The sequence below is a fragment of the Euleptes europaea genome, chromosome 15, assembly GCF_029931775.1.
Source record: "Euleptes europaea isolate rEulEur1 chromosome 15, rEulEur1.hap1, whole genome shotgun sequence".
Taxonomy (NCBI): Eukaryota; Metazoa; Chordata; class Lepidosauria; order Squamata; family Sphaerodactylidae; genus Euleptes; species Euleptes europaea.
In genome coordinates, this window is record NC_079326.1 from 36,147,845 (window position 1) to 36,173,370 (window position 25,526).

Below are 25,526 nucleotides of genomic sequence, written 5' to 3' on the forward strand. Positions count from 1 at the left end.
TGAGAGCCAGAGTGTTGTAGTGGTTAAGAGCAGTAGACTCTAATCTGGAGTACCAGGTTTTTGTTTCCTCACTCCTCCACATGAAGCCTGCTGGGTGACCTTGGGCTAGTCACTCTCTCAGCCCCCCCCCCACCTCACAAGGTGTCTGTTGTGGGGAAGGGAACGGAAGGCGACTGTAAACTGCTTTGAGACTCCTTAAGGGTTGAGAAAAGCGGGGTATAAAAACCAAGTCTTCTTTTTTTTATGACAAACTGCAAAATTTAAAACCCTTCTATGTCTTTTGGGTTAAAGCTGACTCTGGACCCCAAGTGGAATTAAAGGGTGAAACAAAACTCTACACCCAAGAGGTCAGGGAGTCTACAGTACGATCCTATGCAGAGTTATTCCAGTCTAAGCCCACTGAAATCTATGGGCATAGAATGGAGTGGCTATACACATAGGACTGCATGTAAATGACTACAATATGTTTTTAAAAACCCTCAGTGAACAACACAATGCCTATTTTTATCTTGATGTAGTACTTAAGACAATGTATTGACCATTTCACCATTAAAACCCCCCATACTTTCAGGAATCTATGAGGATGCATACAAATTAATAGTGAGGATCTTTGCAGATTCCAGATAGCATTTCTGTATAGTTGTACCTGTAGTATAAATAATAGCATTATATATATATATTTTTACACAAAACTGCATTTAAAAATAACCATGACATAAATGGTGAGAATGCTGTTCTAGTACCAGGTTAGTGAGGAACCTTTTACAATTATGGGGGTCAGATTTCTCTGCTTTCCTGACCTGTGCCCCAAGGAGAAGAATCAATTTCCCCCAAAGTCCCACTTTTAAATCAACTGTGCACTCACCAGCCTCCTGCAGCTCTGGCAGACTATGCAGAAGGGGGGGGGGCTTTTTTTGTTGTTGTTGCAATTTTCCACTCCCTCTGCAACGATCACTGTCCCTTACCTGGCTACTTTAAACATGGTGCTCATCAAAGTGTTTCCCGCCATACACCTACTTCTTTCTCAAAGCATCTCTTCCCCAAAGCAAAAAACCCCAACAACCAACAGTTCTGGCTTTTGTCCACCTCAGTGGAGTAAGAGGTGCTTCAGAAGATCCCAGGAGCCATTGCCTTTGGGGCGTATGGAAAACCCATCTGGAAGCTGCTGCTTTCATCACACAAAGGTGATTGGTTGGGAACCTTGTGCAACCTGCCGACATTTTGTCACTGGACCCAACCCCTATGGCAGCCATTTTGTTGCAGTGTGCGCTACCTATTCTCAAACTTCTAAAAGAGCCTACAGGTTAAGTGAGGCCAAAGACTTTTTGCTTTAAATTAAAGTCTTTCATGGACTAATATAGCTCTGCTCTATGCCCCCCTCCAATCTATTAATCTGTGTGCTCCAATTTCTAATTAAGGAAAAGTCAGAGGACTATCATTTGTGCCACATACCATTGTTTTAATCGTGGCTGTATTTGAATAAAATCTTTCATGACTTTCAAATTCTGACTAAACCAGAGCTTGAGAACTTTTACTTTATGGCAACCGGGACAAGGCCAATATTTCCTGATGCGGGGTAAGTGTCCAGCCCCACACATTCAGCAGTGCAGTGAAATACATATCCCCAGAAGTTAAAAGTTGCAATCTTGAGCACAATAACTTGAGAGTAAATCTCGCTGAACTCAAAAGGACTTACCTGTTAAAGAGTATACTGTAGTTTGGAGCAATTCTGTAACTTGCATGCCACAAGCATATGTAAGCGCTGCTATGTAGATTAATGAAACAACTCTGCACAATCCTGTGTTTGTAGGGTGATGAGGCAAGTATACCACCCTCTTCACCACCTTATTGACAGCCATTCAGACCAACAAAAAAACCCAAAGGGGAATATTGTGGAGTGAGGGACTAGGATTTATATTTAAAGATATTAATAAGTATGTGTACATTTGCCCTGATCTGGATGGCCCAGGCTAGTCCAATCTCATCAGATCTCAGAAGCTAAGCAGAGTTGGCCCTGGTTAGTACTTGGATGGGAAACCACCAAGGAACTCCAGAGGTTGCTATGCAGAGGCAGGCAATGGCAAACCATCTCTTACCTTGAAAACCCTATGGAATCCCGTAAATCATCTGCACCTGGATGCCACTTTCCACCACCACGTGTACATTTATGGGCAAAACTGAACACAAGTTCATTCATGTGTCAATAAAGTGCAGTAAAACGTGAAGGTGTAACTGTGTAAAAGAATTCTGTGTCGTACCTCTTTAGTTTCCTCAACTTCAGATATACTGCTAAATTCCTCTGTATTTACAGGGTCAAAGTCCGATTCTCCCACAGCAATGGGTACTGTCACGGTGAGATTTGGGTTGTTGATGAATGACATGGGATCACTGCTGTCCGCAAACATGGCAGCTGTGCTTTTATCTTGATGATATTCAAGAGCTCTGTTGATTTCAGCTACAGTATGGTTGGGAATACCTCCACCATTCTTGTTTTGTTCGCCGGCTGATTTAATAACTGTGGCTGCCTTACTTTTTTGAAAACAAATAATTTGGACAAATTCATACAGTTTTTTCTTCACAAAATCGATCCCCCTATGAATCCGTGCTATAGCTATCTGGAGATTATTTGCATCAGTGTCGTCTTCTGTAGCAGAAAGACTGTCTGAACTGAAAGAGCTCAATAATAAGGCCAGAAAGAGGTTCAGTACCTGAAAGAAAAAAGAAAAAAATGTCCAACAATTCTCTTACGTCTTTTTCGTTAGATCACTCCCGACAGCTACAATTAGGTTTTGTTGCTGTGTATTTTCAAACTGGAGTTCATGGATTTGTATTTCAATTTCTAAATACCTTTCTTTTAAAAAAGTGAGCATCTGTTTCCACTGTCAGTGGATAGAACACTACTTTTCCAGTAGTGTTTATGTGTTGTGTTGTGTTTTTGAACACATGATCAGGCTTTTGGTTATCAATATGATTAGAAGATTAATTTTGTGTTTACTGAACATTACATTTTTATATGACAGGGAGCTGAAAAGAAGAACCTCTATATAATTATCATTACTCGTAGGACTAGGGAGACCAAAGTTCAAAGCACTATGCATTTGCATCTGATGATGCATTTGTTTATTTAGGTATATCCTGCTTTTCTTTCCAAGTTGGGACTCAAAGTAGCTTAGAATATCATTATCCCCTACTACATTCTCACACGACAACTCAATAATGTTTAGAGTTTGTGATGGGCCCAAAATCAATCAACAAGCTTCCATGGTAGAAGGGGGACTACAGGGTCATTCCCTGTCTAAACCTGGTGTTCTGCTCCTCAAAATTCACCAACTTTGATGTAAGATCTTCAGATTGAACCCCCAGCAGTGGAAAGGGATCAAATCCTGTATGAGATGGTGCAATCCAATAATCCCTAGGAATCTTGTTGATGGAGACAGCTGGACAACATAATCCTTCATGAGGATACTATTAAGTAATTAATGTATATAGAGACAGATTTTCCTCAAGGACCATAATAGTCTAAAAACATTTAAAAAAACCAAACAACAAGCCCTTTGCTCATTTAATTTTCGGATAATGGCTGAAATATTGTTGATTACATACCACCATGTTTCCAATCACCATGACGAGCAGAAATACAATCAGGCACATGGTTTGACCTGCAACTTCCATACAGTCCCACATAGTCTCTATCCATTCTCCACAAAGTATTCGGAAGATGATCAAGAAAGAATGGAAAAAGTCCTTCATGTGCCAGCGTGGAAGTTTGCAGTCATCATCAATTTTGCAGACACAATCCACATAGTTTTTGCCAAACAACTGCATGCCAACCACAGCAAAAATGAAGACAATGATGGCCAAGACCAAGGTCAGATTTCCCAGAGCACCAACGGAGTTCCCAATAATCTTTATGAGCATATTTAAAGTTGGCCAGGATTTTGCCAGCTTGAAGACACGAAGCTGAAGACAATAATGAAGTATGTATGTATTAACAGAGAAGTTATCAGACCAACACAGGAACAATGCTAGATAGGTCTATTAAGAATTATGTTCTATTTTATTCAAAAGGGTTTACTACTAGGAAAGCTTAAGACTGCAAACTACAGTCAATCCAGAGATCAATATTCACGGCCAAGGTCCCACTGTGGGTTTCCTCATTGCAATCCCTGGATTTAACTGGCACATCTTTTTAGAAATCTGTTCTTTACTAAACTTGCCATTCTGTGACATAGACTATTTTTTTGTTTTGCAGCAGGGAAAGTCTGCTATTCACTGGAGGACCACAGTCCTAGTCCTAGTCTAACTACAATACAATACTATACAATTACCTTTATTGGCATATGATGTAATACAACAGATCGTCCATACAGATAATAAACGGTCAGAGGAAACAAAAACATATTTAAAAAGCCATAAATTGTTAGACCTTGTCCAATCTGTTTTTAATTATTAAGCTTAAGAAAACAGCTACTTTTCCAGTTATTTTGGGTGATAAATCATTAAGGAGATGATAAATTTTCAGGGCTTCCGAAAGGCCTGATATATTAGCTAAGATAGAATCAAGAAAATTGGAGTGGATGACATTATACTGAGGACAACGAAGGATATGGGAAACCGACTCGATTGAATTTGAGTTACAGGGACAAAGCCTCGCTGAGTAGCTGGTTTGGTTATATCTGCCAAAAGTAATAGCTGAAGGAAGAGCATTGCACCTAGCTAGTGCAAATGCTCTGCGTATTTGCGGGGCATGTAGGGTAGACAAATAAGGAGCCAGTTGACCAGTGGTTAGGGGAATTTCAAAATTCAAGGGAGAACAAGATTTTTTGGCAAGACTAACTACAATAAAATGGTGTCTTAACTACATTCCTACATGGCAATGGTGGGCTAAAGATGGTAAATGGTGAGGTGAACCAGGCATGAAGCAGTCTCAGTCGCTCCAGGGGGGAGACTAGGACCAGAAAGAAGGAAAAGAAAAAGGAGAAGGAAAGGGAGGGAAGAAAAGTGGAGGGAGGGGATAGGGAAAGGAGGGGAGGCCAGCTAATATATAATACTGTCAGGCGAAACATTTCCATCTTACAGGCCCTGAGGAACTGTGCCAAGTCCTGCAGGGCACAGGTCTCACTAGATACACAGAACACACCGAGGCATTCTTGAAACTTTCCAGACCCATGACAGTATCTACTAAACTCCAGTTAACAATGGGTTTACACAGGAGCAGGTCTGGCATTGGGGAGAGTGCAAAATATATCACTAAACGTCGCTTTTCTGTAATCAAGTAAGTAGTAGGGTTCAGCATCGTATTTACCAGTCTGAATGATCGTAGAACTGACAATCCGTCCACATTGGAAAGACCCAGCTCCATTAAACTAAGGCTGACGATAATGCTATCAAATATATTCCAGCCTTCTTGGAAATAATAGTAAGGGTCCATGGCTATTATCTTGAGGACCATTTCAGCAGTGAAGATCCCAGTGAAGACCTAAATAAGGAATTCAGTCAGTTGATTAGTACACTTTATTATATCAGGTTTTTTCCTCCTTACTTTGGATGTTTTATTTTTTCCCCAACCGAGTTAAGAATTTGCAGAATCCTGAGGAATGACTGAGGTGAACCAATCCGGACCCCAACATAAAGGACATTACAAGAGGAAAACTGCTGTGACATTCCACTGGAGAGGATTTGCATGCTCCTTTACACTAGGTCTTGTATTCTCAAAGTTTTGTGAGAGAACTGACTGTGAGGTGATATGATAACTATCTTCAAGTACTTGAAGGACTGTCATATAGAGGATGGTGCCGAGTTGTTTTCTGTTGCTCCAGAAGGTCGGACCGGAACCAACGGGTTGAAATTAAACCAAAAGAGTTTCCGTCTAGACATTAGGAAGAATTTTCTAACAGAGTGGTTCCTCAGTGGAACAGGCTTCCTCGGGAGATGGTAAGCTCTCCTTCCCTGGAGGTTTTTAAGCAGAGGCTAGATGGCCATCTGTCATCAATGCTGATTCTATGACCTTAGGCAGATCATAAGAGGGATGGCACCTTGGCCATCTTCTGATCATGGAGTATGGGTCACTGGGGGTGTGGGGGATAGTTTGGAATTTCCTGCATTGTGGGGGGGGGGTTGACTAGATGACCCTGGTGGTCCCTTCCAACTCTATAAGTCTATGATTTAAACTGAACATACACAAAGAATACGCAGCTGTTTGATGGTGAGTGGTTGGTTGATCTGTGTTTGAGGGTGGCTGTTGTGGGAAAAGTCCAAAGGGTGCCCCACTGAAGAGCAAGGACATTGCAGATAGGAAGTCACGTGTTCAATTGCCCTTTCTATTGGATCACCTACCTGCCCTAGGCCTAACCTGGCAACCACTGAAGAGTGGCACAGGAAAAGAGTGAAGCACAAGAGCAGGCACCGCTGTGCTGCCAGGGACCGCATGGAAGTCACTTTGCACCCATATTGGGGATAGCTCTGAACAGGTTGACAGGGCAAGATCAGGAGTCTTTCTTGAGTTTGGAACCCAATCAAACTCCCTTCAGTCTCCTGGGCCACAGGCGCAGGTAATCTTAGCATCACACCCATGACTCACTCTCTGTCTTTCCTGGGAACAAATCTCAGAATGTCTTTCTCCATCTACCGATCTGTGGCAGATCTTTAACTATACTTAATCATAACCACCAGGATATTGTCTCACACCTTCCCTCTTCTCCTGACTTTTCTTACCCAAACTATTAATTTAATCAAGGAGCAATCAGCCTTTGTCCACTCCCGATGACTGCCACTGCCAGTGTAGTCACCCTGCTCCAGGGCAGAAGTTTGGTATAAATATAGCCACCTTTGGCCATGGTTCTTTGTACCACGTTTTTGGATCCAAATGTTGTGCCCTGTGCTTTACTGCGTAGCTCTTCCAAGCGAGAAATGCTGGCATTGATTGCTCCAAGCAGCTGCTCCCCCAGACATCATCCTTCTCTTCTGACAGGTAGCTATACAACTTCCCTCTATCCCTTTGACCATCAGCTCTTGTGTGTGTATGCTCTCATATTGTGTTTTGTGTGTGCTTGTGCCCCTTTTAAGCCCCTTCAATAAAACTGCCCATATATACTCGAGTATAAGCTGACCCGAATATAAGCCGAGGCACCTAATTTTACCACAAAAAACTGGGAAAACTTATTGACTCGAGTATAAGCCTAGGGTGGGAAATGCAGCAGCTACTGGTAAATTTCAAAATAAAAATTCTTTCTTCTGCTCTTGACACAACCTTAAGTTTGAAACCAGCTTTGTATGACCTGCGTTTTTCTTTTGTTCCAGGATTAGAAGTATTGGGATCCATTTGTAACAGGATAAAAAAAAAAGACTTTGAAAAAGAAGTGCTAAAGCAACACATGCAATAACACAGTGCGTACACAATGCAGCGTGTATATTATGAGCCCTAACACAGGCTGCTCTATGCAAGCATAGTCAACACTGGGTCCAGATAGGGGTTAATAAGAAAATAAAAAATAAAATATAGCAGACTAAGTACTGTAAATAAATATAGCAGACTAAGTACTGGGTATATGGCGTGACCTTGGCAGCTGGCAACCCTAGCCCCTCACGCCGTACTTGGGGCAGGTCGAGGAGAGCTTCCTCGGCGTCAGAGCAATCTGACGGGGAGTCTGAACTGTCCTCCCCGTCGGTAGCAGCCAGCTTGCCCTCTTGTCACCGAACAGGGTTTGGGCTGCTGCTGTCAGTGCTGCTGCTCTCCTCCCCGGCCTCCACTCTTTCCCACCTTTATTTCCCCATCTGCCCCTGTGGCCCCTCCTCCCAAGCCCTAAGGTCCTCCCTGGCTCGCTCCACCCTCTCCCTCCTTCCCCCGTCTGTGCCAGCCACGGGGCGCGCCCCCGCCCGTGCTCGCCCGCCCGTCAGCTGGGCGGCGCTGGGGCCTCTAGCAGTCACGGAGCCCCGGCCCAGAGCCATTGTCACGGCGGCACAGGGCTCCCTGGCTTGACGGCCCCGCCCTGCCCCCTGCCCATCGGCCCCGGCCGGCACCGTCTCACCCCCACATGCTCTGGGCGTTGTCGTCGTCTCCGGCATTGGGCGGCTCCTGGCGACCCCACCCCTCCCGTGGCGCAGAGTCTCAGCGGTCCTGCAGGGTACCCGGGGGGGGGGCGCCTCTCCTCCCGGGGTGTCCACGTCTCCGCGCGCGTTGCAGGGAGGCGCCCCACCTCGCCGGGCGGCGGCGTTGTCCTCCTGCCGGCCCTGCCCCCAGCCGCCGTGTCCGGGCCTCCCGTGGAGCTGCTGCCCAGTAAGTGCAGCCAGAACGGGGGGGGGGGTGCTGGCCGCTGACCCAGGACAGTGGGACCCTCACTCAAGTATAAGCTGAGGGGGGCTTTTTCAGCATAAAAAATGTGCTGAAAAACTCGGCTTATACTCTAGTATATACGGTACTTTCTTTTAGAATCACAGAATCATAGAGTTGGAAGGGACCGCCAGGGTCATCTAGTCCTTCTAGAAATGTTCCTTTATTGAAAGCTTTCCCCACTGACTTGCTCATCCCTCGTATACATTGGGCTAAGATTCAGCTTTAAAAACCTCTCATAGTGCTCAAAGTGTCTCCATGGCTAAATTCCCCACTAAAACCAGGAGACCCCATTTAATCCCCTTAACACTTGCGACGATCTCTGGTAGCCGAGCTGAGGAAAGACTTAAAAAATCTTGGGATAATAGTGACTGAAGTTCTTTTGAAAGGACATCTTACAAAATCAGTTTTAACTGTATGACTCAGTAAATGATTTCAGATACAATTTTACTTACCAGGTTTCCAGTTTTAAGAACGTCTTCAAAAGAGTGTTCCATTGGATGATGTTCCATGGCCATGAATAGAGTGTTTAGAACTATGCAGATGGTAATGCCAAGATCAACAAATGGATCCATCACAATTAAAAGGACAATTTTCTTTATTTTTAACCATGTATCACAACAGTTCCAGATCAAGTAAGTGTTGGCAAATGTATTCCAGCAAGGCGGACACTTCTGCCGGGATTCCTCAAGTTCTGGAGGGAGGCACATTGAAAACAATACAAAGACCAGACATTTAGTCTTCTGTATTAATTAAAGAAAAAAATCCACCTAAATGAAATATAATCTGCACATTTGCAAACTTAATTAGAGTTATTATTAAGCAGTTTTATTTACTTAGCAAATAAAATACCTTATATTTAAGTGCACCAAGGGCGTGGCTTTTGTGACTGAACCGCAGGATAGGTTATTTGATTCTAAAAAGCAGTCACAGGAAGGGCCGGGATCCATATTAAAGGCCAGGTGCTGGAGAACAGAAAGTTGAAACGTACCATGAAAGTTCCTTCCACCTGGCACTTGAAGGACATTATTTTGGTGAATGGGTACTTCCAGCAATCCTAGAGAAGTTGTTTCCTGACATTTGTCTCGACCTTGCAGGACATGCCCACCAAATCTTTCAGTTTGGAGACTTCCATAGCTTTATAAGCAGTTTATCAGAAAAACCTACTTATGCTAGCTCAGAAAAGCTAAACATGTGAAATCGGGGGGAGGGGGGGGAGAGAAACAGAAAAAAAGGCAACAGGCCTCGGCAGTAATGTCACAAACTGACACAGCAAGCAAGAAAAGTTCATATAGTGAAGAAAGGAGAGGATAGGTGCCTTGATCCAACTCCCAGGTGCCTCTCTTCCCTTTAAACAGGGTGGGACAAAGTTACATCCTCTGAGTTCCAGGTAGAAGGAACTTTAATGGAAGAAGTGATGCTTTCCAGGAGCATCAGACTTGCAAACTATGCAAATAGTCTCTCACCCACTAGCTTACTGCTGCCTTAGAAGTTCTCCTTCCTCTAACTATGGGATGGAAGGAGAGGAATCAGATTTGCGGAAAGGTGCCATCCTCCAAATACAGATGCACAGAGCCTTGCATAAGTCTGAAGTGCGCCAGTTTCTCTCTTTTGGGTGTTCTGGTTCAATAATATGCTGTACAACCATCTGATTCTATGTGTGTATGGCAGGGAGGGGCTTGCACAGTTATAAGACTCGAGAGCCCCCACAAGGACTTTTGATCAGATGTATGCCCAGAGTTATCTGCTAACATTGGGACCAAGGTGCAAGGAGAAAAGGGTCTGAAGCCTTCTCTCTTGAGCTCTTTTCCTGGCTTGAAATGGCCCTAAAAGAAAAGGTAGTCCCCTGTGCAAGCACCAGGTCATTCCTGACCCATGGGGTGATGTCACATCCCGACATTTCCTAGGCAGACTTTGTTTATAGGATGGTTTGCCAGGGCCTTCCCCAGTCATCTTCCCTTTACCCCCAGCAAGCTGGGTTCTCATTTTACCGACCTCGGAAGGATGGAAGGCTGAGTTAACTTTGAGATGGCTACCTGAAACCAGCTTGGTTGGGATCGAACTCAGGTCATGAGCACAGCTTGGACTGCAGTACTGCAGCTTACCACTCTGCGCCACGGGGGTCCTTTGAAATGGCCCTAGGGAGCCACTATTCACCCCTTTGGGACAGCTTCATGCATACTGATGGCTACCTATAAATTCCACCAACAGGGCAAACAGCAATTCTCTGGACTGTTTCACATCAGAAAAATGATACAGGGGAGGGGGAAGTCTAGCCCTTCTCTCTGTGCACCTTGGCCCCAATTTGAATCAGGACTGCATATGCCTGGAAATGAAATTCCCAGCACATGTTCTTCCTGAGATCTTCTTCCCCAAAAATTATTTTGGTAAGACAGTGACACAAATGAGATCATAGCTGCTAGCTACACACATGAACATGCACACACCTTCCATTGTGTTTGTGATTATGCTTGCGATACTCATTGCTCTTTGCCTTAAGGTGGGGTCTTCCAGTAAATCCATTGACAGCTGAAAAGAACTTGACCGCCTCTTCCTGCTTTCGCTAGTAGTGCTCTGAGGGTGTGAACAAACAGCCTAAATTATCAACATAAACAATATGGAAGCACATATAACCCCCCCTGCAAACATCAAAGCAATCAAGAAGTTCATGCCACATGCAGCTGAATATTGTTGCATTTCATTATGCCAGACTCTGTTGGAAGAAATATCTAGCATTTCAGATTTAGGTTTTCCACTGTCCTTAAAAAATACAAATATGTATAACCGAAACAGTCAAATCAATTTTATATGTGCGGTGTAGGGCAAATTGAATTCTTAACAGCATTTCTATAAGGATATTTTAGGCATCTGGCTCAGCTTTATGCACCTACACATGATCAGAAGTGGGCCCATACCTAAGGAATATGCTTAATTGCCACTGACATGAATGGTCTTATTGGCTGGCCTGGAATTTTTATGTTCAGTTTCACCAGTTTCTGCATTCCCAAAGTTGTGGCTGGATAACAGACCCAGTCAAACATCTGGCTAACATGTAACATCTCTTACATATTGATGGGTATTGATGGATTTGTCCTTCCCCTCAAGTGGAACACATGCCTTATATTGAATCAGACCGCAGGTCTATCAAGGTCTAATGTAACTGTCAATGGTTCTCCATGGTCTCAGATAAGGGATCTGTCACACCACCTACTATCTGATTCCTTTAAAAAAAAAAAAACCAGGAGATACCAGGAATTGAACCTGGGACCTTCTGCACACAAAGCAGATGCTATACGTCTGAGCTACGACCCCACCCAAGAACTATAACGCTGGGCCAGATGTCTGAATCCGTTTAACAAACAGGGCAATGGAAGAAGCTATGCGATAATCCAACCCAGAAATTTCTGGCTGCATATGCACAGACACCCAGATAGTTTTCACATGGGGTGGAGGAAAGGACTGAAAAGAAAAAAAAATTGTCATGCAAGAACAACAGCTACCTAATTTCACCTATCCACTTCGAATTTGTGAAGAGCAATATACAGCAATCACTTCCGTTCCTCAAGCCACACAGGGTAGTTTCTCCTTATGAAAGTTTCGATTCTAGTGAACACCTTAGTTTTTCTCCCATTTACATTCTTTTCTAACTTAAATGAAATTGTAATAAAATCTGACTTAATTGAGCTCAAACAGGCCAGCACTTCCCTGAACCAGGAAAAACTTAAAAGGACAGAATTACTATAGTTCGCCTTGAGTTCCTGTGAGAAAGGCAGACTATGAATAACATAAACACACAAAGTATGCACCTGCACACACATACGGTATAGATGCGAGTAGTCCTCAAGATGGGCCCATTTATTAGACAACATGATTGATATGATTTTGTATCTTTACAAAAGGGGACATTTCATCACTATAAGTGGTACTTTTTAAGCACAGCAATAAAGAACTATCCCCACATAACAGATACTATGGCAAATGTAAATTTAGAAGAAGAAGAGTTGGTTTTTATATGCCGACTTTCTCTACCACTTAAGGGAGACTCAAACCGGCTTACAATCACCTTCCCTTCCCCTCGCCACAACAGACACCCTGTGAGGTGGGTGGAGCTGAGAGAATGTGGCTTGCCCAAGGTCACCCAGCTGGCTTCGTGTGTAGGAGCGGGGAAACAAATCCAGTTCACCAGATTAGCCTCCACCGCTCCTGTGGAGGAGTGGGGAATCAAACCCGGTTCTCCAGATCAGAATCCACCGCTCCAAACCACCGCTCTTAACCACTACACCACACTGGCTCTCACTAAATTTAGGCATATAAATCAATTTTTAGTTGACGGCTTGGTACGTGTTTGCAAGTACACAGAGTGAGGGCTGAACCAATAAATCCTTTACAGCGCAGACCGAAAGCCTGAATGGTTACAATATCAAAGCTTTCCCAAGATGCAGAAGCATTCACAGCTGGGATTCCATTCTCTAGATCCACCATGCCTGTGCTACTTAAAACGTCCTTACGCTGTCATCAGAAGTTGCTTTATCTATTATCACCTCTGGGAGAAGCTGTCCCGTGGGCGACCGCAGCGCTGGCGGGCCTCCCACTAAGGAAACCACCCCGTTACGATCCACGCTGCTCTGCATCTTTCCGTTAACTGGCCACGGCCTCATGGCCTGACTAAGGATGCTGCTGCGCCGCAGGACAAAAAAGGAACCATTACAGCTCCCGTTGTCTTCAATCGTGCTGTGCTCGCTATCGGCGTCATTCTCTGATCCCACTTCGATGACTTGACTTTTGAAGCTGAAAAGGCTTGTTCGGCGAGGGCGACTCGGCGAAAACACGCTCAACGTTGACTGAGGGAATATAAATAGGACTGTTAGATGAAAAATAACAAATACTTTAAGTGTTAAAGAATTTTAAAGAAATTCTACAACAATTTCCCCAAAAGAAAGTATTTGGCAGAGGACCAAAACAATACTGTTAAAACTTTATGTGAATTTGTAGAGAAAAACAAAGCTCTGGGCCGCATGTATAACTTGGTATTGTTCACTAAACTATGGGTTAGATCCTGTGCCAAATCTCCAGTGACAGAAAGGATTTCCACCAGTGATGCAGAACTTCCTTATCCCTCCTATCTCAATGAAGCCATAAATTCTTCTCCTGGGGACAGGGGACCCCAGGAACAATAAGGGGTAAGTCAGAGGTCTGCTCCAGGAAGGGGGAAATTGGCAAAAAACAGCTACCTGTTCTCCCAGTGGAAATTTCCATTGGATCTAACTCTGAGTTCTGTGAACATTCTGTATTCTTCAATTTTCTTTTGACAGTAAAGTCAACAAATACATTCATTTATTTTAATCCATTTGTACCCCACCTTTCTCCCCAATGAGGACCCAAAGCAGCTTATATCATTCTCCTCTCCTCCATTTTACCCTCACAACAACTCTGTGAGGTAGATTAGGCTGAGATTGTGAGAGTGGCCCACGGTCACCCAGCGAGCTTCCATGGCATGAGCGGGGGTTCGAAACCGAGTCTCTCAGATACTGGTCTGACACTCTTAACCACCACACTGTCTCTATTTCTCTTGGCTATGTTAGTATTCACTGAAATAAAACCATTCTGTCATGAACATTCACATGAACTGATGATAGTTTTCCTTAATATTTAATTCAATGACTCAGTGACCGTCTGATGTTTCACATATTAGCGGGACACTTTTAAAAGATAGTAAATATTTTATGGACTAGAAGCGAAAATGACTAAACGTCGTACTTTGGTCACATTATGAGAAGACAAGACAATAATGCTTGGAAAGGTTGAGGGCAGCAGGAAAAGAGGAAGACCCAACAAGAGATGGATTGACTCAATAAAGGAAGCCACAGCCCTCAGTCTGCAAGACCTGAGCAAGGTTGTTAACGATAGGATGATTTGGAGGACACTGATTCATAGGGTCACTGTGAGTTGGAAGCAAGTTGACGGCACTTCACACTCACACATTTTATGGGATTTGGCAGGGGAGGAATGGATGCATAAAGGAGAGAAACAGCAGGTCGAACAAGGGATGTACCCTACCTACCTAACCTTCAGCCTCCCCTTGCCATTTGACCCTCAAATAATGAAGGTCCAACTTCCCCAGTTGCTAGGATATTGCACAGATCCTAAATAAAGACAAGCCACTCTCAGATGACACTAATGCCTGAAATGCATTCGTACATTGAGCAGTACTGCAGTTAGGTAATTCTAGAATTTAGATTTAACGACTTTAGTTCCCCCCACATTAATGTCATGCATTCTGGAAATTCTTGCTCTCCCTCCCCCTTTCCTACACATGGATTAAAATGTCTGAACCAGAAGGTGTTGCATTTGTTTGAATGTGGTAATCTCCCTGACCTCATTTTCCAGACCCTGCCTGAAACTTTTCCATTTTTAGTAGCACAAATAGCACCATGACATACCTGGTAAGGAGGAGAGTAGAACCTCTTTTCATAGGTAACTCCTCCCTTCTTTTTGATGCTACTATCAGATTCAGATTTGGGGATATCTTTGACATCAGCTGTATCGTTGCTTAAAGACAGCTCTCTCTGCTTTTTCTTCCTCCGGTTTCTTCTTTCTTTAGCGCTTTTGGAGCTCAGTCTTGACAGTTCTGATGAAGTTTTGGAAAGTCTCCCACCCCCACCTTCACCACTGATGTCTCGGTACTCTGCCGCCGCTGCTGCTATTGCCTGTTGCATCAAGAAATTAAACACCATGATTCCCGTTAACTTCTAGATGCTCAGTATAACAGATTAAGTTATCCTCCTGACTTCAAGCTTACAAGCAAGCATAATTATCTGTATGATTTTGTTTACCAAAGTCTTAAAAATAATTTTCATCTGAAGATTTGGTTAAGATGGTTAAGATGTGACCAGAAGAGAGGGTTGCCAACCTCCAGGTGGTGGCTGGAGATCTCCTGGGATTACAACTGATCTTCAGGCAACAGAGATCAGTTCACCTGAAGAAAATGGCCACTTTGGAAGGTGAATTCTATGGCATTATACCCCACTGAAGTCCCTCCCCTCCCCAAACCCTGTAACTTTTCCTTTTCCATTTTATGGCTTTCAAGCATAAAGACATAAGCTGATCCTGCTGGATCAGACCAGTGGTCCATATAGTTCAGCATAGTGTTCCACACAGCAGCCCACCAGTTTCTCCGATGGGCTAAACATAGACACAGAGGTTGAGGCCGCCTTCTGAAGCTGCCTCCTAGCACTGGAAGTCTTGCACTTCACCTACTTGCCTAGTCCCTTTAACTGGAGATGCTGGGGATTGAACCTGGGACTTTCTGCATGCCAAGCAGATGCTCACCACTGAGCCAGGGCCCCTCCCCCGAATAAATGGTGAAACCAGTACAGATAAAGAAGCCTGGGTAAACACTGGTACATTGACCCCTTCTAGGAATCTCTGGTGTCCAGGACTGAGGGAATCTCCAGAATTACTTACCGGAAGCTGCTGTAGGGAGGGGGAGAGGTGCTACGGGACTGCTACTCCTTAAAGTACCCCTCTGACTTCACAGCTGATCATATCAGAGCATATCAGAGCAGTTTGAGGGGTGAGGTGGGACTACTGGAGTGGCCCCTTAGCCTCTCATGAGGTACTTTCTCACTGCAAGAGGCTAGAAGTGGCCAGGAGACACGTGCAGCTTGCTGTGGTACCATTCAAGGGGGCAGGGTGAAAACCACAAAGGAGTCCACAACTGCCTTCAATAGGCTACAGTGAAGAGGGCAGCCAACAGAAGAAGGAACCAATTGATGACAATCCCCTGACTCAGTTCTGAGGCCTCTGGCAACCCCAGCAGGGAGATGTGCTGGGAAGCCCAACCACTAGAGGGACAGGCAACAGCAGCCCTCCCATATCTGGACCTGGCTGTATATTTATATAACCTACTGTTACATTTGTGGAAAATGCCGGGCAGGTTTCTTGTACCTGAGCTTCCTCTTGGTGTCTTTTCAGCTCCTCGAGCATCTGCTGATATTCAGCCTCTTTCCGTTCCGCTTCTTCGATGGTGGCTTGATTCTGTTCCTCATAGGCCATGGCAACGACAGCCAGGATCAAGTTGATCAGATAGAAAGAGCCCAAGAAGATCACCAGGACAAAGAAGATCATATATACTTTGCCAGCAGCACGCAATGTCTAGGGGAACCATATGACATTATTTTAAGAAATCAGGTCAATAAAAGTCTTGAATGCCAGACATATGAACATTAGCAATGTATGCTGCATCCACAGTTTTTGACTCAATGAAATATGTAAGAAGGCAAAAGGACTACAGTCTGCATTAAATATTCAGTGTGTCATTAATACTATTTTTTAAACATAAGGGCAATGGTAAATTTAAGATGCTGTTTTTTAATCCTATACCAGTGTATATCAAAAACTTCACAAATAATACTACTGCTATGAAATTCCATTGAAATAAGGCTACAAATAAGGTCATAATCCAGCCAACATAGGTCGTAATAATGTCTAGTATGAAACAAAGATGTTATATTATTCACTTTTAATTTCACCAAATATACAGATCAACTAGGTATTATATATGACACCAAGAATGTACATATTCTTGCTTTAAAAACATCCATTTAAATCCAAAATACTTTTTAAAAAAGAGATGTGAAGTCTCCATGGGGGAAGGGGCAGGAAAAAAAATAAGAAAAACAATTCCCCTGAGAATGTTTTTTCTAATTCTGAGAAGCAAAATAAGAAATTTTGGAGAGAACTAAAAAAAAAAACCTATGAAACATTTTCCCCACCCTTTGGGGGAAATCCCTTGGAGGAGGGGACATATTCATGGTGGAAAGGGGTATTCATGGCTATTAGTTAGAATGGATACTAGTCATGCTGCATACCTATTCTCTCTAGTATCAGAGGAGCATGCCTATTATATTGGGTGCGGTGGAACACAGGCAGGATGGTGCTGTAGCAGTCGTCTTGTTTGTGGCTTCCTAGAGGCACCTGGTTGGCCACTGTGTAAGCATACTGCTGGACTTGATGGGCCTTGGTCTGATCCAGCAGGGCATTTCTTATGTTCTTATGAAATGCTTTTTAAGACAAAGTTTTACTCAATATTATGACTGTGCATTTTTTTTTTTGCAGGTAAATTTTCGGTTTGGGTTTATTAGTTCTGATTTTTTTCTGGAAAAACTGAAATAAGCTGAATATCCATATTGGTAAATATGTATTTTGGCTATTTTCTCTCCCCCCCCCCCCCCACCTCCAATTCAGATCCATTATATCCTATGGAGACTTTTTCGAGGCTCTGGGGGACATTTTTTGAGGTAGAGTCAAAACATTCAATAGAATTTCATTTTGGTCCTTTCTCACCAGCTGATAAAGGTTTTCCCAGGCGTCTTGAGTCATCAGCCGAAAAAGTGTCAAAAAGGCCCAGGGAAAAGAATCAAAACTTGTATAGCCATAATTGGGGTTGTCACCAGCTTCTACACACATGTACCCATCAGGACATTGGCTATAAAATAAGACAGTGAAACATTAATGCTAATTTGGATTTAAACAAAACAAAGCATTGCTATATCTAATTGTGAAGGACTGGTCCGGTGCGGATAGCAAAATCTGCACAATGGGGCTAACCACAACTATGACAGATCTTTCAGGGGTACTTGTAGGTTCCAATATTAGTGGTAGTTTCCATTGTTCATAACATTTTGAAAGTTGCTTACCCAGCATCCGAACCATTACCACAAAGCAAGGGATCCTTTGCATCTGGCAAAACGTAATAGAATTCTGTTAAGTAAAACAAGAAGTATTCTTATTATGATATCATTCAAGACATGATTGCTTTCTTAAAAACTGTACCAGTTGAAACAGATATCTTCTAAATAAAGGTCACGAAGCAAAAAGTCCTTTGAGTGCATGTAACACACTGAACACAGTCATGCAACAAGGGCTTATCCTATTTTATCTTAATAGACCTTTCATCCATATTGCTTTGTTTCATTGATCCTAAAAAAGCAACAATTTCTGTGGATGGTGCATAGATAAACTGCTGTTCTGGAGGAAAAAAACAGATATGTAGGAAGCTGTTTGCAAGATTCCCTAGATTATGACTAAGAAATCCATGTTTTGCACAATACAATAAGGGTTTATTCACATACTGATTATTTAGGTGTACATGAAAAATACAGTGTCAGTGCACACTTTAGCCCGATACCAAGCCCTGCCATCAGCAGTTTTAAATGGAAAATATAAGAAGATCCCAAGATCTGAAAGGCTGTGCCCCTGTAGGAAAGGTGACATAAAAACTAGCGAACATGTATTGTTCAACTGTCCATTTTATCATGGGGCTCATATTAGACTTATTGATCCCCTGATCAGTGGATTCCCAGATAGGTTGGCTGAGATCCTGTCTAAGAAGCTTCTGATGGGGGAGATTCCTCACCTTTCACTCCCCGCTGCTAAATTCTGCGCCATTGCAATTAAAATACGCAAAAATAGGGTGGAAACAAACTGTTTAAAATCTTTTATACTTCTATATTTTTAGTTATCTTAAATTGGCAAGCCACTTTTGTGCCATGCACTACTTTTGTATATCTTATCAATACCAGATTTTTATCAATTTTTGTAATTTGTAATAGTTTTAACAGCTTTATCAAGTTGGACAATATGATATATTAACTTCTGACTGGTCAAATAGACCATATTAATAAACTTGACCTGACAGTGTCAGTGCTACACACATGTGTGCATTCCAGGAGACCTCAACTGGCTATAGCTGATTGGCCTGCTGATAGTGGAAAACCCAGGCCTTAGTATGACCCCTTTTTCTGTGTCTGAAGAGCAGCCTGTGTTTTATTTCAGTTACTTATTAGCTGCATTTTCTATAAAACAGGGTCAAAACAACTTACAACATAACATTAAAATGACAAAAACCTGTAAAATAAATTAGTAATAATAAAAGCTATCAAAAAGAGATTAAAAGGGCCAAAATAAGGCATAATTAAACATAATCAGCAAGAAAAGTCAAAATTTCTGAACTGCAAAGGTAAATTATAAAAAAAATTCACCTAGCATCTAAAATTTGAAAGGCTAGGCACCAGGTGAACCTCTCTGGGAGAGCACACTAGAACATACAGGAAGGCCAATATTGTGAATGTTATACCTTGTTAACATGTTTGTCATGAGCAGAGCTTTGATTGCAGTACTGCAGCTTACTACACTGCGCCATGGGGTTCTACATTAGACTACTATTACATATGAAAAGCCACATGAATTAATATCTCAAGCTGATAACAGCTGTGTACCAATCTGTCATACCACTGGGTCAACTGTAGTTCCTACATTCCAGCACATGTATATAAAGTGATACCCATTTAACACTCTGACCTGTTGTTTCATAACCTCTTAAGAAGATTATCCTTCTTCTCAGAGAAAATAGCTCAATGGGTTAGTCCTGAGTAGCCAGACTAGAACCCAGTCAGATTACACTATCAGTGACCACCCCTCTTCCAGTATAAGGTTACCAATGTGTCTGGATGGAAAGTACTCACTAGTTTCATCAAGCTAACATGGAAGCATCCATAGAACTCTGGATCAGACTGACTATATTTTAATGCTACAATAACAATCACTCATCAAACCCTCTGAGATTAATAAATTCTGTGCAAATATAACACAGGAGTTATTAATCGTGCATTTACTACTGTTGCCTGTTTGGAAAAGGGTGCGGTTTTTTCTCTCTTCATCTAAGCAAGGGATGGACCAATTTTCTGGCCCGAGGACAACATCTGTGTCTTTTAAGGTGTTCCTTTTCTGGTTGCCAGCACTGCGAGCCTGCACCACTTTTGGCTCACCTCCCCCCCCCCATATTTTGGCAGACTGGTAGTGCCATGAAGAGTCCAGGGCCTGCTGTCTACTGGGTACACATCCAGATGTGGGCAATGGCTCCAACCTTCCTGCTCGTAATGGCTCTTAATGACACGTGGGATGAAACGTGGCACCTTCTGCATGCAAAGCACATGCTCTGCCACTGAGCCATGGCACCACCCCATAAACACCTCATTACACATTAAGCCATTCAACTATCAACAATTGAATGTTTATTTATTTATTTGATTTATAACCCACTCTCCCAAGCAAGCTGGCTCAGGGGAGGTGACATCACTAAAAACACAACAAACAATGTATATAATCCTTAACAATAAAACTCTAAAACCTTAACACAATGGCGCACCAATTCTAAATAAGCTGTAGGCACCATAAAGGTGACAACCCTTCAATTTATATTATTCCCATTCAGGGAGGGAAGGGAGGGAGGCCAGTAGAGATGGTATAAGATGATATAAGCTGATATAAGCGGCTGTCCTCAGTTGTAGGCCTGGTGGAAAAGCTCTGTCTTGTACGTCCTGTGGTAAACTTTCAGATCCCACAGGGCCCTGATGTTTCTTGGCAGAGCATTCCACCAGGCCGGAGCCAGGGCCGAAAAAGCCCTGGGTCTTGTCGAGAACACCTGCATGCTCTTAGGGCCCGGGACCACCAGTAGATTCTCATCGGACAATCTTAATGTCCTTTGGGGGGTAAACCAGTAGTTTGGGGGTAAGTTCATTCTGACTTACCCCCAAACTACAGAGTAAATTCATGGCACACATTAGGTTTATATCTAGGCATCACACTAAACCACAGTGATTCTTTGATGACACCTCACCTTTTTGGTGAATGTACACAGTCCAAATATGCTCAGTCCAGTTGGCTTCTGTTTCATTGCTTACGGAAGAATTGTCTGGTGGCCAGATCAGACATTTATGCCTCAAGTTGCCCATGAAAAGCTGCAGCCCTACGAGCGCAAATACACTCAAACAAAACACAGTCAGGATCATTACGTCCGAGAGCTTCTTCACAGACTGAATCAGGGCTCCCACAATAGTTTTCAGGCCTAAAAAGAACGAGTGGGTGAGTGTGTGTGTGTGAGAGAGAGAGACAGAAAGAGAGAGATTTTAATCGTCATTTCTATTTTTAAGTGTCAAGTAATTTAAGATGGTGGTAAGGCTGATGAATCTAAAGATTTCATGCAGGCAACTCCATTTTTGTAAAAAAAAATTGTAATCTTTTAAACTCATGATAAGTGGGCAGCCTTTCCAAAAAAGAATGGGGAAAAAGAACATACACTCTAAATTATCAGTATACAAGCTGGTGAGCTGCAAAGATCTCATGGAAAGAAAAACTATGTACCTGTTGTACATTTTTTTCCACACATGATGTAAAGTAGCATGTCCTTTCAAACCAGAAAATGATTTGATGAGGAACGTTACTTTGAGGAAATTCTTCATGCAGTGCCCATGCTATCCCTTACTGGCTTATTTCCATTACTGGCAATTCAACTTTCAAAACACTGACATTTTCAATCCCGCCATTTCAATGTATTTCTCTTAGGTTGAAAACCACAGCTCAAATTTCACATCGACGCGGGAGAGAAAATTTGACTTTGTGCTATAGGGACTACAAAAACTTAAATAGCCTCATGCAGGAAGATGTTAAAGACCAAGGCTGATTTTCTTTTTCTTTAATGCAAGAGAAAATCAAGGAATCATTTTGCCAGCAACTAAGAATGCAGATTCCTTAAACAAGCAAGCAGATGGTTACCAACAAAGCTTGGTGGCAGCAGCAGCGTTGGTGAGTATAAAAAGTCAGCCTCCGTGTTTAACCTAGCTCTCACCTGGGATGACTGATATTGTTTTCAATGCCCGGAGAACTCTGAATGTTCTCAACGCTGAGACATTACCCAGGTCCACAAACTCTGTCAGATATCTGTAATAGGGGAGTCCACACACAAACACAAATGACACCACACACGAAATCAAGAGTCAACGCGCACAAGGGACCTAAAGCCTTATGCCGCTGGCTTCTTACCTGGAATTACAGAAATAGTTTTCAAAGCTCTCAATACTCTGAAAGTTCGAAGAGCTGAAACATTGCCTAGGTTTACAAATTCTGTTACATACCTGCAGAATTAAATCAGAGTTATTCAGAATTCTGGCATATCTTTATACTACTTACCTGAATGTTTAATCAATCCTTTTTTTTTGTAATTAAATAATTGTGCTTTGCCTCCTTATAGCTCTCTTATCTTATGAAAAGGGCCTGTGGTTAGGGTGGCTAGTGGCCACGCAATGCTGATTATTACTGCACTGGAAATATATACAACATGAGCTTCAGCATTACAGCTACATACCACAAATTATGCATCCCTTTTCAAAATCTGCAATCGGAATAATGTAAAGTATACTTTAAAAAGAAAACAAAAGTATTCAGGCTGCACAAAATGCATCCCAGGGGGAACACTTGTGTATTCCTGCTTTAAGGAACAAGAATAATGTGAACTGAACATAAAGAATGTATAAAATATATTAACTTTTCATCTCAGTTAACTTATTCCAATTACTGCTTTACATTTTCTGTCACTAGTAGACATTTGATAACCATTTAAATATGGGCCTCATCTACAGTTGTGGATCATATGGGTGCAAATTTAATATATCCATGGCTTTTTAAAAATACCACTTTGGTTATCCATTTCAAAATATTGCAGAATACTTACGCGAATAAAATGACCGTGAAATCGAGCCAATTCCAAGGGTCTCTAAGGAAGGTAAACTTATCTATACAAAAACCTCTTGCAAAAATTTTAATGAGGCACTCAAATGTGTAAATTCCAGTGAAAGTGTATCTGAAAAGATGAGGATAAAATCTAAGTAAGTTCTTCATTCCATAGCGCATAGCATTCGTTATAAATATTCATATATTTCTGAAGGGACTCCCATTTCTTTTCTGGCACTGTTGAAGAGAAACCTTATAAAAACTCCCTTACAGGACTCTAATCCTCTTGTTGGGTGGGGGGTGTGTGTTCCATACTACTTCTATGCTATTGTTAAGAACGAACCCAGTTTCTGATGAATGGTACTATTCCTGAAATCACTTTAAAGGTGGTGAAATTTTTGATGGAAGTTGTCAATATAAGGACTAAACCATATTTAAATTGAAAATGTACGGACAGTGAATTTTGTGTATTGTTTACTTCATGTTTCTGAGTATATGCCAATAAAGGTTGACTGATTGATTGATTGGTTAAGAATGAACCCATTACTCACAAAAGAAGCAAGGATATTGTGTGCAGTTCTTCAGATGCCTTGATTCTAAGCACTGGAGGTTAGGGACTGGGAAGGGGCCATAGTGAGTGGAAGGTCATATGTTTATTTGCAGAGCATCTGCCATTTATTCCATGGTACTGCCAGTTAAAAGGGATTAATAACCCTACAGATTTCTGTGGGAACAAGGATTTCTGCTCGCTGAGGTGATTTTCCTGACTTTCCAGTGTGACGTAGTGGTTAAGAGCGGTGGTTTGGAGCAATGGACTCTAATCTGGAGAACCGGGTTTGATTCCCCACTCCTCTACATGAGCGGCACATGCTAATCTAGTGAGCCAGGTTGGTTTCCCCACTCCTACTGACCCATGGGGTGACGTCACATCATGTTTACTCCTCTGTGTCACTCTGAGTGAATGGAGGTGTGTGGGGTGTGTGTGTGTGTGGAGAGCTCCACTGTTCACGCACTCCCTCCTCTCCTTGTGATCTACTCAGATATTTTTTTTTAAATTCATGACAAACTTTGTTATTTTGATATTCTATCTGAACCTGCAAATAATGGTTTCCACTTTCCTTGGGAATCAGGTTGTTCAGGTGGTGACAAGAGGAATTCAGCTTCAGCATCCCAAAAATGTAATAAAGAGAAAATTATTCCTTTTTTTTTTTTTGCTGAATAAGAATGAGAATGTAAAGTAATACTGCATTATAAAGTAATAGATAAGAAAAGGAGTCTGGAGCAAGGAGAGCTGGGGACACAAAAGACCAAAGCAAGTTGTATTGCTGTTATTCTTTTAATACTCTGCTCTTTCAACATATGTATGGTAAGTCATTTTCATCAGAATGATCTTTTCCCCTATCCCTTGTGGTGTTTGTCTTATCTCTCCTGTTCTCCACAATAAGTTCCATAGGGGTTCATTTTTGGACACTTCCTTTTATCTGTTCCTTTGATCCCTTTCGTTCTCATGGGCTCTGCTATCCCCTCTACACTGATAACTCCTCAATCTACTTTTCAACCCATGAAGCCAGAAAAAGGTTAGCATTGTACGCATAGCTCATAAAATAATACCACAAGATAGTTTCAGGGCCTGACTGGGGTCTGACAATGGGATGGGTCAGCAATCCCTGGGACACGTGCTGAGTAGTGGCACACAAGATCATTTTGCTTTGCATGCAGGGCCAGTTCTGCTCCTACAGATCTGGGGTGAACCCCTGGAGCACTTGCAGTGCTGCTGCGGCTCAGCTTGCTCCCAGGGTTCCTGATTAAGGATAACCTTTTGGGGAGGAGCCATGGCTCAGTGGTAGAGCCTCTGCTTGGCATGCAGAAGGTCCCAGGTTCAATCCCTGGCATCTCCAGTTAAAGGAACCAGACAAGGAGGTGATGTGAAAGACCCCTGCCTGAGACCCTGGAGAGCGGCTGCCAGTCTGAGTAGACAATACTGATTTTGATGGACCAAGGATCTGATTCAGTATGAGGCAGTTTCATGTGTTCATGTGTTTTGGTTGCCATCTTCACAAGCACATGTTGCAGGTGTTTTTGGCACTTGGGCCAAAAAGGCTGCCCATCCTTAGTCTAATTCAAGGGTCCTCAACATGGTGCCCATGAGTGCCATGGCACCAGCCAAAACCTTTTCTGGTGCCTGCCAAGTGTTTTTCAGAAGTGGGTTGGGCCAGGTAGGGCTTTTGCTCAGCAAGGCTTCTAATTGACCATTGGAGATATGATCGGCTGTGCAGATTTTTTAAATGTTGCTATGGCAGCAGCTGCCACCACAGCACAAGAATCTGCACTGTGATACTGAAATTAAGCTGTGGCAGCCAATTTGTGACTGGCTCCTGTGGCAGCCACTTTGTGGCAGCCATTTTATTGGTGTGCCCACCATGCCGTGTGACAATTCCAAATGTGCCCACAGGCTCAAAAAGATTGCAGGCTCCTGGTCTGTTTCATTCAAACCCATGTGCCACTGGTAAAAAGTAGGAATAATGCACTTACTCGACATACTTTGTCCAATCACGAGGTTCACTCATGGTCATGACTGCACAGTTTGACAGAATAGTGCACATAATAAACATGCTGAATAATGTTGGAT

General features: G+C 42.7%; 1 protein-coding gene across 1 annotated transcript in view; it reads right to left on the minus strand.

Annotated features, from left to right (window-relative positions):
* The window catches only part of LOC130487682 (sodium channel protein type 2 subunit alpha-like), a 59,592-nt gene that overhangs the window by 32,111 nt on the left and 1,955 nt on the right, over window positions 1–25,526 (minus strand). The window contains exons 3-16 of the mRNA XM_056861182.1: window positions 25,430–25,519; window positions 22,899–23,027; window positions 22,211–22,302; window positions 21,009–21,236; window positions 18,028–18,091; window positions 17,675–17,816; window positions 16,277–16,483; window positions 14,770–15,036; window positions 12,838–13,170; window positions 10,777–10,903; window positions 8,785–9,023; window positions 5,306–5,479; window positions 3,604–3,960; window positions 2,259–2,708 (exon numbers count right to left, since the gene is read on the minus strand). Of these exons, the coding sequence (XP_056717160.1) occupies window positions 2,259–2,708; window positions 3,604–3,960; window positions 5,306–5,479; window positions 8,785–9,023; window positions 10,777–10,903; window positions 12,838–13,170; window positions 14,770–15,036; window positions 16,277–16,483; window positions 17,675–17,816; window positions 18,028–18,091; window positions 21,009–21,236; window positions 22,211–22,302; window positions 22,899–23,027; window positions 25,430–25,519 (2,899 nt within the window). The remainder of the gene's footprint in view (window positions 1–2,258; window positions 2,709–3,603; window positions 3,961–5,305; window positions 5,480–8,784; window positions 9,024–10,776; window positions 10,904–12,837; window positions 13,171–14,769; window positions 15,037–16,276; window positions 16,484–17,674; window positions 17,817–18,027; window positions 18,092–21,008; window positions 21,237–22,210; window positions 22,303–22,898; window positions 23,028–25,429; window positions 25,520–25,526) is intronic.